Source organism: Berkeleyomyces rouxiae, assembly GCF_048999995.1.
Source record: "Berkeleyomyces rouxiae strain 22BRR77 chromosome Unknown BrBRR77_ptg000002l, whole genome shotgun sequence".
NCBI classification, from domain to species: Eukaryota; Fungi; Ascomycota; class Sordariomycetes; order Microascales; family Ceratocystidaceae; genus Berkeleyomyces; species Berkeleyomyces rouxiae.
Genome location: NW_027396492.1, coordinates 4,501,530 through 4,513,725, shown reverse-complemented (window position 1 = coordinate 4,513,725; position 12,196 = coordinate 4,501,530). Strand labels below are relative to the sequence as shown.

Sequence of the window (12,196 nt, the reverse complement as noted above, 5' to 3'; positions counted from 1 at the left end):
GACTTCTCAACGGTGATTCTTGTGATCAACAAGCTGAACCTTTCTATCGAAGCTTGTGAATGGCAGTCAAAAGGAGAATTCATGGTCAAAAACAAAAGCAAGACCCGAATACCATTATTCGCGCCCTCTTCACATCCACCGCTCCCTCTTCCACTTTTATGTGTACCAACTAACACTAAATTACGCAGCTGATGCTTAGTATGACTCGTTCACGTACTGAAACCGGCAGCCATCCGTGCCGTTGAGGCAAAGATATCAACACTGTCAGCTTGAAGACGAGGACTCTCAAAAGCTGCTTGTCTTTCCAAGGCTTACTGTAGCCAAAATGCGAGACAGCTTACTACTCACAATGACAGAATGACGTATCCCACAGTGTCTGCGCTTATAAAAAGGAGCCGCTTTGTGTGCTTGTTTCCAGATGGTGCCTTTCTTTCGTCACTCTCCCACCACCGTTCATCTCTTTGTTAATATTCGTTAATACGCACTATACAATAAGTCACTATACTATAATCTCTTTACAATGAGCTGTCTTGGAGGCGCCGACGATGATAGCATCCACGATGGAGCATCCAATTCTAGAGTTCCTGATGCCGTCCACGAGGCCAACGCTCAAAAGCTGCACACCTACAACATATATCGCGCCCTGAAACTGGGCCATATGCCATCGACCGATCAGATACTTGTGTACCTGAAGGATATAGAGCGCTCCGAAGCTCTGAGCGACGAAGAAGGCCTCAGCCAAGACGGCCGGGTGCTCCTGCGCCTCTTCCGTCGCTGGATCGCCGAGTCATCTGAATTACTCGAGAACAAAAATGGCCAAGATCAGCTGCAAAGCTTTCTCTGGTATGCCCGAAAGGCCGATTTCAAGGGAGGCCGGAGCGCGGTGGCTTCGGTGGCGGGTGCCAAGAACAAGGCCGATGCCCGCGCTGCTGTTGAGAGTGGGCGTACAGTGCTGAGCATGGTTCTGGGAAACTCCGATTTCCGTGAGTTGATTGCTGACTTGGCCGCTTTTGCTCGAGAGGTTGTCGGCGATACAAAAAAGGCGGTGAAACAGGAAACCCACGAAGCACATGAGGAACTCTTGGATTTGGACAACGGAAGGCTTAATATTGTCGATGATGGGGGTCGGTCTCGCACTACAGGCAATGGCGACGCTGACCGCAATTTCAATGAGGAGAACCAACAGCCATCAATGGATCCTGAGCATTCCCAAGTGCATTTTGACGGAAGAACCAAAGATCAGAGCCCCTCACGTTCCCAGCACCAACATCAAAATAGCCAGGCTATATCTTCTGCTACCAACTTCAGCGGAGATGACGAAAGGGAAGCTTATCTTGCGGACGAGTTAAACAAGCATCCTGACTGTCCCGGCTGCCAGGAAGAGTTTCAGCTTGCCAAAGCCCGTGGCAAAGCCCCCGTTACCGAGAAACATCAGTACACCTCCCAGTCGTCTCCCACCCCATCATCTGGGTCATCGGACTCGTCCGCTTCCGTGCCCACCATTGAGGTGACCGGTCCGTCTGGCCAGGGTGCCGACCCTGGCAACGGAAAGATTGACTCAAAATCACAGCGCAAGAAGGAGAAGAAGGCTCGCATGATAGCTGCTAAAGCTCAGGCACAGAACCAAGAGATTCCGCCGCATGTGCAGCAACAGATTGAGAAGAGCGATGGCGAAAGACCGACTGACGCCGAAATTGTCAAGGGCCTTCCCGATCCATCCACGGAACAACCCCCAGGTTCCGGCTCTGAGGGCCAAAGCGGCGAACACCGACAAATCTCGCCTGACCAAGCCGCTGCTGCAAAGGACAGTGCGCACCCGGTGGCTCTATCTCCACCCTCGCCTCCCCCAGCAAAGAACAATTCGCAGGATAACTATTGGGATGTGGCAGAGCAGCAGCAGCAGCAGAAACAGGACGGCCAGCCTGTCCAGGCAGTAAAGGATAAGATCAAGTCTACTTCAGCCGGCGTAAAGTCGCAGAGTTTCGCGCAAAGTGCCAAATCCAAGATCAACTCTGCCGCCAACACCGCCCGCCAGAATGCCGCCAACTTGGCTTCCAATGCTGGCGTCGGCAACGGCAGCGGTGCCAAGGATCCCACTGCAGCTGCCGATATCGCCACGACGCACGCCGCCCGCGCAGCCATCACCGCCAAAAACGCTGCCCTTAGACGGGCCCACGGCAAGACGGGCAAGGCCCTGCGCATGCGCATTCAGCACTTGATTGGCTCGCTAAGCCAGCAAAACACCTACGCGTCTTCTGCCGGCACCATTTCGCATCTCCTGCGTCAGTACCTCCAGGCGTATGCGCGCGCTGCAGACGAAGCAGCCGACGCTGTGGGACGACACATTGAGCCGAATGATGCGAGCGGCCAAGCCTTTAAATCGTTTTGGAAGTTTCTCACAGGCCTTGGCGATGGCGATCAGTGGAGGCGCACTGAGGCGTCGTTTCACGAAGTGCTGCATCTCGGACGAGACGAGGCTAGCCTGGAGCTTATGGCAGTGCAGATCAGCGACTTGGTGGAGGACATGCTCACGAAACCCGAGTTTTTTGACAACCCTGAAGCAAGACTGAAAGATTTTAAAAATGAGACGGTCAATGTGGCACCAGGCTTTGGAGACGCATTGCTAGATCTCTTGGCTTCGCTCGGCGATGCTTTGGCTTCCGTTGGTGATGATGCAGACTTGTTGGCTCTAGGAGATACCACTGGCCAGATTGTCGACGTCCTGTTCCCTGATGGCAAGGGCTACAACACCGCGCTCCTCTCCGATGTTACCAACAGCGCCATCCCATTGCTTCTATCTACCATTCAGTACATCCCGATTCCCCGCGTTGAAATATCCACACCCCAAATTGATCTGCTGCTTGAGAACTTGGTTCTCGAGCCTGGCAAATCTATCGGCGGCTCGTCTTTCTTCCCACACGATATCTCCATCGACAACATGTTGAGTCTGAGTATGTCTAAGCGGCGGCGTCGTGCCTATACCGACACCAAAGGCCAGATCACCATCACAACGCGTGGCGTATGCATGAAGGCCGACAACGTCGGCTACTGGATGCACGTACACAAGAGCCTCGCACGCTTCCGCGACAGCGGACTTGCCTCGTTTGCCGTCGACGGACGCGGTATGGACATTGAGATGGAGCTCGATCTGCGCAACAGCAACACCAACATGCTAGTCTTGCGCCGCGTCAAAGTCACCGTGCACCAACTAGCGTACAAGCTACGAGCCAGCAAGTTCTCGTGCATCGCCAGTCTGTGCAAGCCACTGATCAAGCCCATCCTCAAGGCCGCCATGGAGCGCCAGATTGAGAAGCTAGTGCGGGATAACATGGCTGATCTCAACACCGAGCTTGTCTTTGCGCGCGAGCGGGTGCGTGCGGCGCGCACGGCGCATCCGCGCAGCCCCGGCACGTTTGTCAGGGCTGTCTGCGCTCGCAGACATCGCGATCGTTACGATATTGACGTGCGTGTCGGCGTCACACAGCCTGGCAAGGGCGTTTTCAGGGGTCGCTATGCGCCGGGAAGTTTGGTGCGGGAGTGGAACGCAGAGCGGGTGCGGGAGCGTACTAATGATCACCGGTACAAGGCAGATGGATGGCGGTCGGATATTTTCAGCAAGGGTGAGACTGGAAGAGTCCACATGTAATATGGTTTAGTTATTGCATAGTTGAATATCAAGCAAAGGAGTAGTAATAATAGCAACAATTGTACCACAAAAACGAATAAATCTCCTCACTTCTCCTCGGACATTCCTTCACGGAGAATCTCGACTTGCTTCTTAATCTCCCGCCACAGCACATACTTGCTTAGTTCTCCATCATCACTCTTGTTCTTGCGATGATGATGCTTTTTGTTCTCTGTGATATCGAGCCAAGTTTCCTCGACTTCCAACTTGCACAGGCTACTCCTGTTGCTGCTGCTTTCGCTACCGCTGCTGTCGCTGGAGTTGCCGTCATCTTGGTCCTGTTGCGCAATAGCCAACAGCGTGGCCACAAACGCCTCCTGCATGTAGGCATAGCTGAAGCCATCCGTGATCTTGGCAATGGCCGGACACAGAACATCTGGAAATTTGACGGCATCGTTACTGGGGAGCTTGCGCTGCCAGAACTTGCAGTAGGCCTCGCGCTGAGCGGTGTTCGGGTTGGGGAAGAGATACTTGCGGTCAAAACGGGAGGGGCGTTTCTACAGAAAGATTGTTGGGTTAGCAAGAGTATTAGTCCCTCCGGATTTCCTTCTTGGATATTTGGTGAATGGGTGGGTGGCTTACGGCAAGCCCGGGGTCTAGGCGGTCTAGATGGTTGGTGCTGCCGACCATGAAAATACCGTCATTGGCATTAAGACCATCAATCTCGTTGAGGAAATAGCTACGAACTTTGTCACCGATCAAGCTGTCGAGATCTTCAAAGATCAGATAGCATGGAGCATGCTGACGGGCGGTGCTGAAGATTTCCCTGATTGCAGCTTCGGGGCCAGCCCACTGTCGAAATTGGTTAGTTGCAAGAGACTTTCACCAAGAAGCATCTAACTAGAACCTACTGTCACAAGATTGCGCACATAGAGTGTCGGCACCGGGGGATCCATGTCGTAAAGCATATGCATCATGGCCTTGATGCTGATGGTCTTGCCATTACCTGGCGGCCCATGGTAGATAACGCCCCTCTTCCACGGCACGCCCAACATCTCGTACTTTTCACGAGCGTTAAAGAACGACAGGTGATCGTTGATCAGCGCCTTCTTCATGCCCTCGTCCAGGATCACGGCATCCCACGAGGCCTTCATCGTGCTCTCGTACAGGGACGTGCTGCGCATCCACTGACCGCCCTCGAAGACCATGACGGCCTGGTGCACCTCGCCCTGGAACTGTGCTGCAGCCAGCACCAGGGAGTCGGTTACTTTCTGGTCATCACCGATTAGGTAGGCTGTGTGCTGCACAGGATAGGCGCCTGAGCCGTCGCGGCCGTCGACAATGTAGAGCTTGAATTCGTTCTCCTGCCAAGTATAATTGAACATGTCGAAGATGACCTCTTCCATCAGTTGGCCTGTGGCACCGTCCATACGGCGAGTCGGCGGGACATAGACCTTGACCCGGTGCGAAAGATGCAACATGCAGGGCATGCCGGGCGTGAAAGTCTTATTTTCCAAGGCCGCTTTGGAAGCAGCGTCACCTTCAGTCAAAACAGATGAACCAAAGACGCATGTGGCCTGGCCGCTATTGGCGAATCTGATCAAGTCGCATGTTTCCGAGGGCACGATGGCGACGTAGCTCTTTGGATAGCTAGCCCTTAACTTATCGGCGATGTACACTTCGCTGTTGATACGCTGGCCGCCAGAGTGCTTAAGATAACTCTGCGAGACAAAGTTCAGACCAGCCCTGAAATTCGGGACAGCAGTCGCAGCATCGTGGGATGAGGGCAGACAAGATTCAGCCTTGATCCAATGAGGGTTACGGTGGCGATGACCTGGGGACAGCGCGTTGGGAGGCATGGTGATATAAGACTAAGGCAAGGAGAGACGGTCAAAGACAGGGAGTTGCGGGCTTGCACGCTTGATGGGCCTGTTTGATGGTTGTTGTTCGTGCAATTGAGATGTCCTTGTCAGTTGGTCTGTGTATGAGGCTGGGCAGGCATGTAAATAAATATCTCACACAGCCAGCAACAGATGTACCATGCCCCATGCAGCTGCAGATGCACATGCAGATGTGCGCTGGTGATGGTCCGATGTTGTATGTAGGGTTAGGGTTATTTGCGGGGGAAGCAGACAAAAAATAGTGACAAGACTGGGACTCGAACCCAGGCGGATTTCTCCATCAGGAAACTTGCGTCAAGGAACGACCTTAACCTGACGCCATAACCAACTCGGCCATCTTGCCAATGGTGCTGTGAGGAAATGTGACAATGTTAGGTTTCATAAAACATGTGACCGTGGCAGGGGTGTTTTTTTTTAACTCACGTCGTTCAAGACATCAAGTCGTACCAGCATCACTCATCAGCCATCAATCACGTCACCTCTCAGCAGACCCTCGTTCTCTGATGCCGTGTCCACCAGTGCGTCTTTTCACACTCTGTCCGACATGTCTGAAAAAGCCAGCATCTTACGTACCTCGCAGTTGGTCTGCCTGCTGCACTGTGACTGGCAAATGGTCGCCAAGAGACTCCAACTACACTGACACTGATTGTTGTACAAAGTACTTGTACCTATGTACACATAAATATTCGCCTATCGTCACATCGTACTATGAATTTGCCCCAGCCTCTCTATGAGCCCTCCAGCATCCCACCCCACCATCGGCTGCTTGAGTCGTCTTGGGACGTCTTCTGGGCTCCTCCACCGCCGCGCCTGTCTCTCCTTTCCCTATTCAAGCGTGCCCATTTCCTTGAGACGGTTCCTCTGGCCGAGCAATGCATTATCCAGAGTCCATTTCCCCGCAATGCCCCCCTCCCCTCTCCCCACCCGCCCCCGGCCTCCCGTCTGATTGGTTTCTATGGATGCATCCATATACCCAGCCAACTATAACGTTAGCTACTCTGTATATACAGGTTACCCCACGACAGCCTGCCTGCCAGTGCACAGAGAGCCTCCCCCTTGATCCCTTGCACCCACCTACCCAACCCCATGGTGTCTGACATGACCGCTCTACGGCTCCTTCACTCTTGGTGTTGGCTGCTCTCTGGTTGACCGCCTGCTTACGCCAGCGTCGACGAACATCCAAGATTGGCTGCTGTCCGCTGCTCGACATCAAAACGACTGGCTGGTCATGTTACTACCCCGCACGTACGCACGCACATACGCAGCATCCCGTGATTCCCGCCTGGTCTCTCTCACTCCCGTTTCTGCTGCCTCAGGACTCACTGGCTCCCAAAACTGGACCAGACACCTGATGCTGATGTGCATGCGGTCTCATCTTTCAACGGGAAACTCGCATTTTCTTCCTTGGTCGTGGCAGCAAATGGTATACTTGTGTACTTGTACACGAGCCAAGTCAACATAGCATAGTCAAACGTCAATGGCCCCAAGCGCGCCCTTGAACAAATGCACACTTTTTCCCCCAAGCACCAGAAACAAGGAACTCCATGTCTCGCGCGTTCGCTTGTCCGACAATTGGCCTTGTCTTTATCTGAACACAAGCACACAAACTCGTCCGTCTAGAAAGCGCTTCCGTCTCCCTGTCTCAGAATGGTAGATCGATGCTTTTGGGGAACACAGACATGCATGCTTGTGCTTGTGGTCTACTTGCACCCTACCTTTGGGCCTGGAGATTATCGAGAGTGTGTGCATGCTACCAGCATCTCTGTTCTCCCTCTTCGTTGTCGCATACTATGCCTGTTCTCTATACAAGCAACACATCCCAACCCACAGACTCCCTGCTGTCCATCATGGCGCTGCCTCCTCCTGAGTCTGCTCAAAACAGCGCGATGGAACCGCAATAGTCAATATTCACGCCTGCCCAGACATTAACACGCACTAAACACCACTGGCAGCCACTATTGACTCCCTTTTTCCTTTTCCCCTCCCCCTTTTTTCGTTTCTCTAACCGCTTGTGCGGGTTAGAGTGTCTCACTCTTTTATTTCTGTTCCCTGTCGTGATGTTTACAGGTGCCGTAACTGTGCTTCTGTCTGCCCGCATGTCTTAAAATGTGTTTGTGAAGAGTCTTTCTGTCTTGCTTCTCCAAAGTTTGCTTGATGCCCATAGATGTGACTTTCTATGCCACAAGTATTACATGTGCAAGTAACTATTCCTATTCTAAACTAAAGGCACATTCTATGTCCGTTCTCCCGTTACCAGATCATCATGTGTAAAGGTAACATTGCGATATAGAGTTTCATAGTTGGTTAGACACCTGTGCTTAGTAGGCCATCTCAACGTTTCCCGATGAGCTCTTTTCTCAACAGATCTATGAGTGGCGTCTAGCCTCACAATTTTGCTGGTAACTTGGAGGTTGAATTCCATCACGGTGTCTGTGTGTTAGCCCAGGATTGGGGACAGAAAGCTTAGTGTGGAGTCGACACTTGGCCCATTGATGTCCGTCTGCAACCTACGCGCTGCAGTAGCCTTGCTTCTCAAGAGCCTTGCGCCTGACATCAGTCTTGGTATCTCGCCGAAGAGCATCTGCACATTTGCTGTTGATGAGCAGCAAAGATGACAGACAACACACAAATAGCATGATAGTGACGTCAGTGTTCTAGCCTCACATGGGGCTACAGGTATACACTACTCCAACACAGCAGCAGGCAAGCAAAGGGCTTGGGCAGCGTAATGATACGCAGTGTATATGTATGTCTAGACGTTTCGACGAGACATAGTGCATGACATACTTGCATACCAAGGTCCGAAGGGATCTTTTGCGGAGAAGTACATACATGGATCAAGCGTCTTGGTGTGTTGTGCAGAATGCGAGAGTGACTAAGAGGCAGCAAACTGAACACTAGTTTTGGTCTTGTGCAGGAACTGCCTCTCCATTTCCGTACGCATGCCTATGTTATACCCGTCTTTGTGTGTTGGGCATAGTATATAACTAACAGTAGCTACAAGTACATATATGCTTGTGTGTTTATATGGTGTGCATACTGATGCATATACTTTGATGCTTCGAGAATGGTCAGCTGAACATTGGCCCGGATGTCCCTTTCCTTGAAGGGGCGGTGGTAAGTCAAAAATCCGGGGTATTTCTGGCCTTGGTGTGGCCAGCCGAGAAGGTGAGGTTTGCTATTGATGACGTGCGTATGCAGCACCACCGCGGGGGGTAGTAGTCATCAGGAGAGGGCCTTCTGGGGCAGTTGATTTGCCATATTACAAGAGATGATGTTTCTAGTGCAAACGACCCATCTAGCACTCGTACATGGAGAGTTGGCCTGACGCCCGACAGGTAACGGACCCTGATTCAAGGGACCATTAGCCCCCGAGTCTGCTTTCCCTCGGACTGTCCCCTGAGGAAGGAGATGTTAGCTCACGGGGTCAAGTAGGCCAAGAAAACGGGAGTGATGGAACCTTGAGATGGGACTAATCTGACAACCAGCACGAAGAACAATAACGCCAACGAAACGACGGGCGGTATGCCGATGCCATATTGCGAAGCTGAGGGGATCAGGAGCTAAACAATCAATACGGAGACCACAAGCCCAGCCGCTATTCCCAAAGAAGCCTACCAGGGCGGCCGAGGTGGGAGCATAAAAACAGGGGACGGGCTAGCTAGTGGGCTCATCAGCTAGCTAGTTAGCCAATGGGCTAGACTAGGTGGAAGGTGGATGGATGGTAGGGCTTTCTGGGTGTGATGGATCAAGCAGCGCCTTCATAGCGAGGTGGAAGCGTGGGGAAAAAAAGAAAGAAAAGATAACTACAAACAGCAGAGAAGCCGGCAAAAGGAGCCGTTTTTTCACTGGCTGGTGATAGAGCGATCTACGGGCTAGAGCAAAGCGAGCCGTCTGCGCTGCGGGGGAAACATGGAGAGTATGGGGAAGGGCAGCGGAAAAGCGGGCGGTTCACGGGCTGGTTGGGTTCGGTGTGGATATCTCTGGACGGTAGACAGCACAAAAAGGGGCGGCCGAGTGGACCTGGTGATAGGCAGTTAGGACGGCATTCACAAAAAGTATTGGAGAAGAAGCCAGAGCGTCGTCTCGTTCATCAGACTAGGGTTGCGGTGATACCGAGCTATAGCTAAGGGTTATTATCCATGCTGCTCTACTCCACTCTCCCCTCCCATCGTTGACCAGTGCGGGGGCCCAGTACGAAAGCTTGTTGCATACACGGTGGTGGGGAAGAGGGAAAGGTGGGTGAATGTAGCGGGGATATCAGACTAAAAATACAGTTAGCAGCTAAGAAAGAACATCCAACCGCATATCCATCCCAAGCCTGGAACTGATGGCGTCTTTACATGAGCCACCGGGGGCCCTTTGCGCAGCAGACATGGAGTAGAGTAGCAAGGAAAGTGAAACCTTCTGAGATGTTTATAGCACTAAATGTATATCAGCAGATGGAGACTGGACGAGAGCTTTTGACTGCAGTGAGTGTAATGTATTCGACATGTACACAGGCCGCGATATCAAGTAGCTACATGTACATACACACAGAAGTAGTATACATGTGTGTATGTGGATGTACGTGCTTGTACTTGTATACTTTCAACCCATGCATATCGCTACATGAATTCATGTCAGTTTTGACTACAAATCGCATTTGTCCCTCTGCCTTCGCTTCAATTTTGCTTCATTCCGACCTAGAGCACCGTGATGTTTTATCTGTTGACCTTCTTTTTGTCTTGTCGTTGTTGAAGAAATGCCCAGCCCAAGCGAGCCAGAAGGATCACATCTCAGGGTTAGCCGGGGTTAAGCGGACAGATCCTACGCAGAGCCTCTGCAGGGCACAACGATAAAAGACGATAAAAGAGAAAACAAAACAAGCCCCCCGCCCCTCACTAAAAGCAATAAAGAAAAAAAAACGAACTTACCCTCCCTCTCCAGATTTGGCTTATCTTGAGCCATGGCGTGCTTGGTGCGACTGTCGTATCTTAGCCCGTGTTGGCTTTTTTTTTTGAAGGTGACAATAACCGCAAGAGAAGATTCAATGCGATATCGCAAATGAAGGGGAAAAAGCAGTGCAACACTACCGTTTCTTTTTTTCTTTTGCTGGTGAAGAAACACCAGTCAGGATATGCCTCTATCCCCCCCGGTTATCTTTTGCTTCTGGCATCCCCCTGCAGTTTGTCTGTACATCTGTATGTTTTGAGCCATCTTCCTGCTTCCTTTTCTCATGATTTTGTAGCTGCTTGCGGCGATTTTGCTCATCCTATACGGAGTCTCCATGTCAGCTAAAAACATCGCGTCGACAAAGAGAAGCTCAGGAAGAAGTCCTGATAGTAGTAGTGTCTAAGTATATCAGCATACGTAGACCAACAGACTGGTCTAGAGCGTCTTGGCTCAGCTGAACTTTGAGCCATAGTTATGGCTTGTTCTAGAGTAAACTAAGCCTGCTAAAGTAGTCAAACCCGCTGTCCTTCCAAGGGCCGCGAAGCAAGGCGGGATCAGAATGCGACAAGGACCCTGTGGTGGCGCGGTGATAACAGGCATCACCACACAAAGATGAAGGAAAACATGAACCTGCAAGGACAAGCCACGGCCTGAGGGTAAGACAACCCCATCCACCTTGTGCCTAGAATATCTTTTGATCCGGGTGCTACAGACTAGCTTCCGCACTAGATGTCACAAGCCTACAAGCAGGGACCAGCTGGTTCTTTGAGAGACTATAGAAACCTGTAATGTTTCTGGGAACACAGCAGATCAACAGAAAAAGGGCTGATATCTAGGGACGTGCGAGGTCGGAGTTCGCCAGGTCGGGCGGTGTGGGCTAAAGAAATGGAGCGGGAAGCCCGTAGCACTAGTACAAGCACTTGTAATACTTGGTTGGTGAATGAATCATGATCGTGACCAAGTTGTACACGATATGATCAAATCTGACGATTGATCACACACCATAATGGAGGGTTAGATAGTGCAAATCCCCCACCTAACCCTAGACCTCGCTTCAATGTCGCACAACATTTCTTGACAGGAGGTTGGGCAATGAAAGGGAGGCCCTCTCCCCTGCCATGAAACGCATAGTTGCTGGGATGTGAGGTAATGCAGGCTTCACCGAACAAAGCACAATACCGGGCGAGACAGACGAGAACGAGGAGGAGGAGGAGGAGGAGGAAGACATGGAGAGGAGGCTCCGGGTTCCTGGGAGATACGAAAGTGTCGGTCAAGCAAGATGAGACTGCACAGAGATCACTGACTGCACAACTGAAAAAAAGCATACTGCACGAGATACTTGGTGAGAATTTACTCAAGGTCATGAGCCCTGAACTCTCGGCAGTGTTTTCACCAAAACTATTGGAGGCCAGAGACGGGTTGCCGTCAATTGCCCCAATGATTAGATTCATTATGCATAGGTGCACCACTGACCTCGCTGATGCTACCGCGGCAGAGCGCAACAGCGAAATTCAACGCTCGTCTTCCATTCTTCTGTGCAACTGTACTATCACGGATGTTGTGTGAAGCGCCAAGAAGCCACTCCGAGACTCAGGGCCTAGCGACAATACCTGTCCATAGCTTTACAGGCATGTACAGGCCCCAGTCCATGGATGCAGCAGTGCAGGAAGAAAGGCACATGGGAAATTGTTGTGGATTGACTGGCTGGTGCCACGCTGCTGGCAGGCCAGCCGTT

The 12,196-nt window shown here is 51.7% G+C and overlaps 2 protein-coding genes across 2 annotated transcripts; one reads left to right on the top strand and one right to left on the bottom strand.

The window, feature by feature from the left end:
- Window positions 1–520: 520 nt before the first annotated feature.
- Window positions 521–3,646, top strand: BROUX77_002844 (uncharacterized protein; the record flags this gene model as incomplete). The annotated part of the gene is made up of 1 exon (XM_073747429.1): window positions 521–3,646. The coding sequence occupies one exon, from the start codon at window positions 521–523 to the stop codon at window positions 3,644–3,646; it is 3,126 nt and encodes a 1,041-aa protein (XP_073607926.1).
- Window positions 3,647–3,732: 86 nt separating this feature from the next.
- Window positions 3,733–5,484, bottom strand: BROUX77_002843 (uncharacterized protein; the record flags this gene model as incomplete). Its single annotated transcript, XM_073747428.1, has 3 exons — window positions 3,733–4,182; window positions 4,268–4,477; window positions 4,537–5,484. The coding sequence occupies 3 exons, from the start codon at window positions 5,482–5,484 to the stop codon at window positions 3,733–3,735; spliced, it is 1,608 nt and encodes a 535-aa protein (XP_073607925.1).
- Between the last annotated feature and the right edge of the window lie 6,712 nt (window positions 5,485–12,196).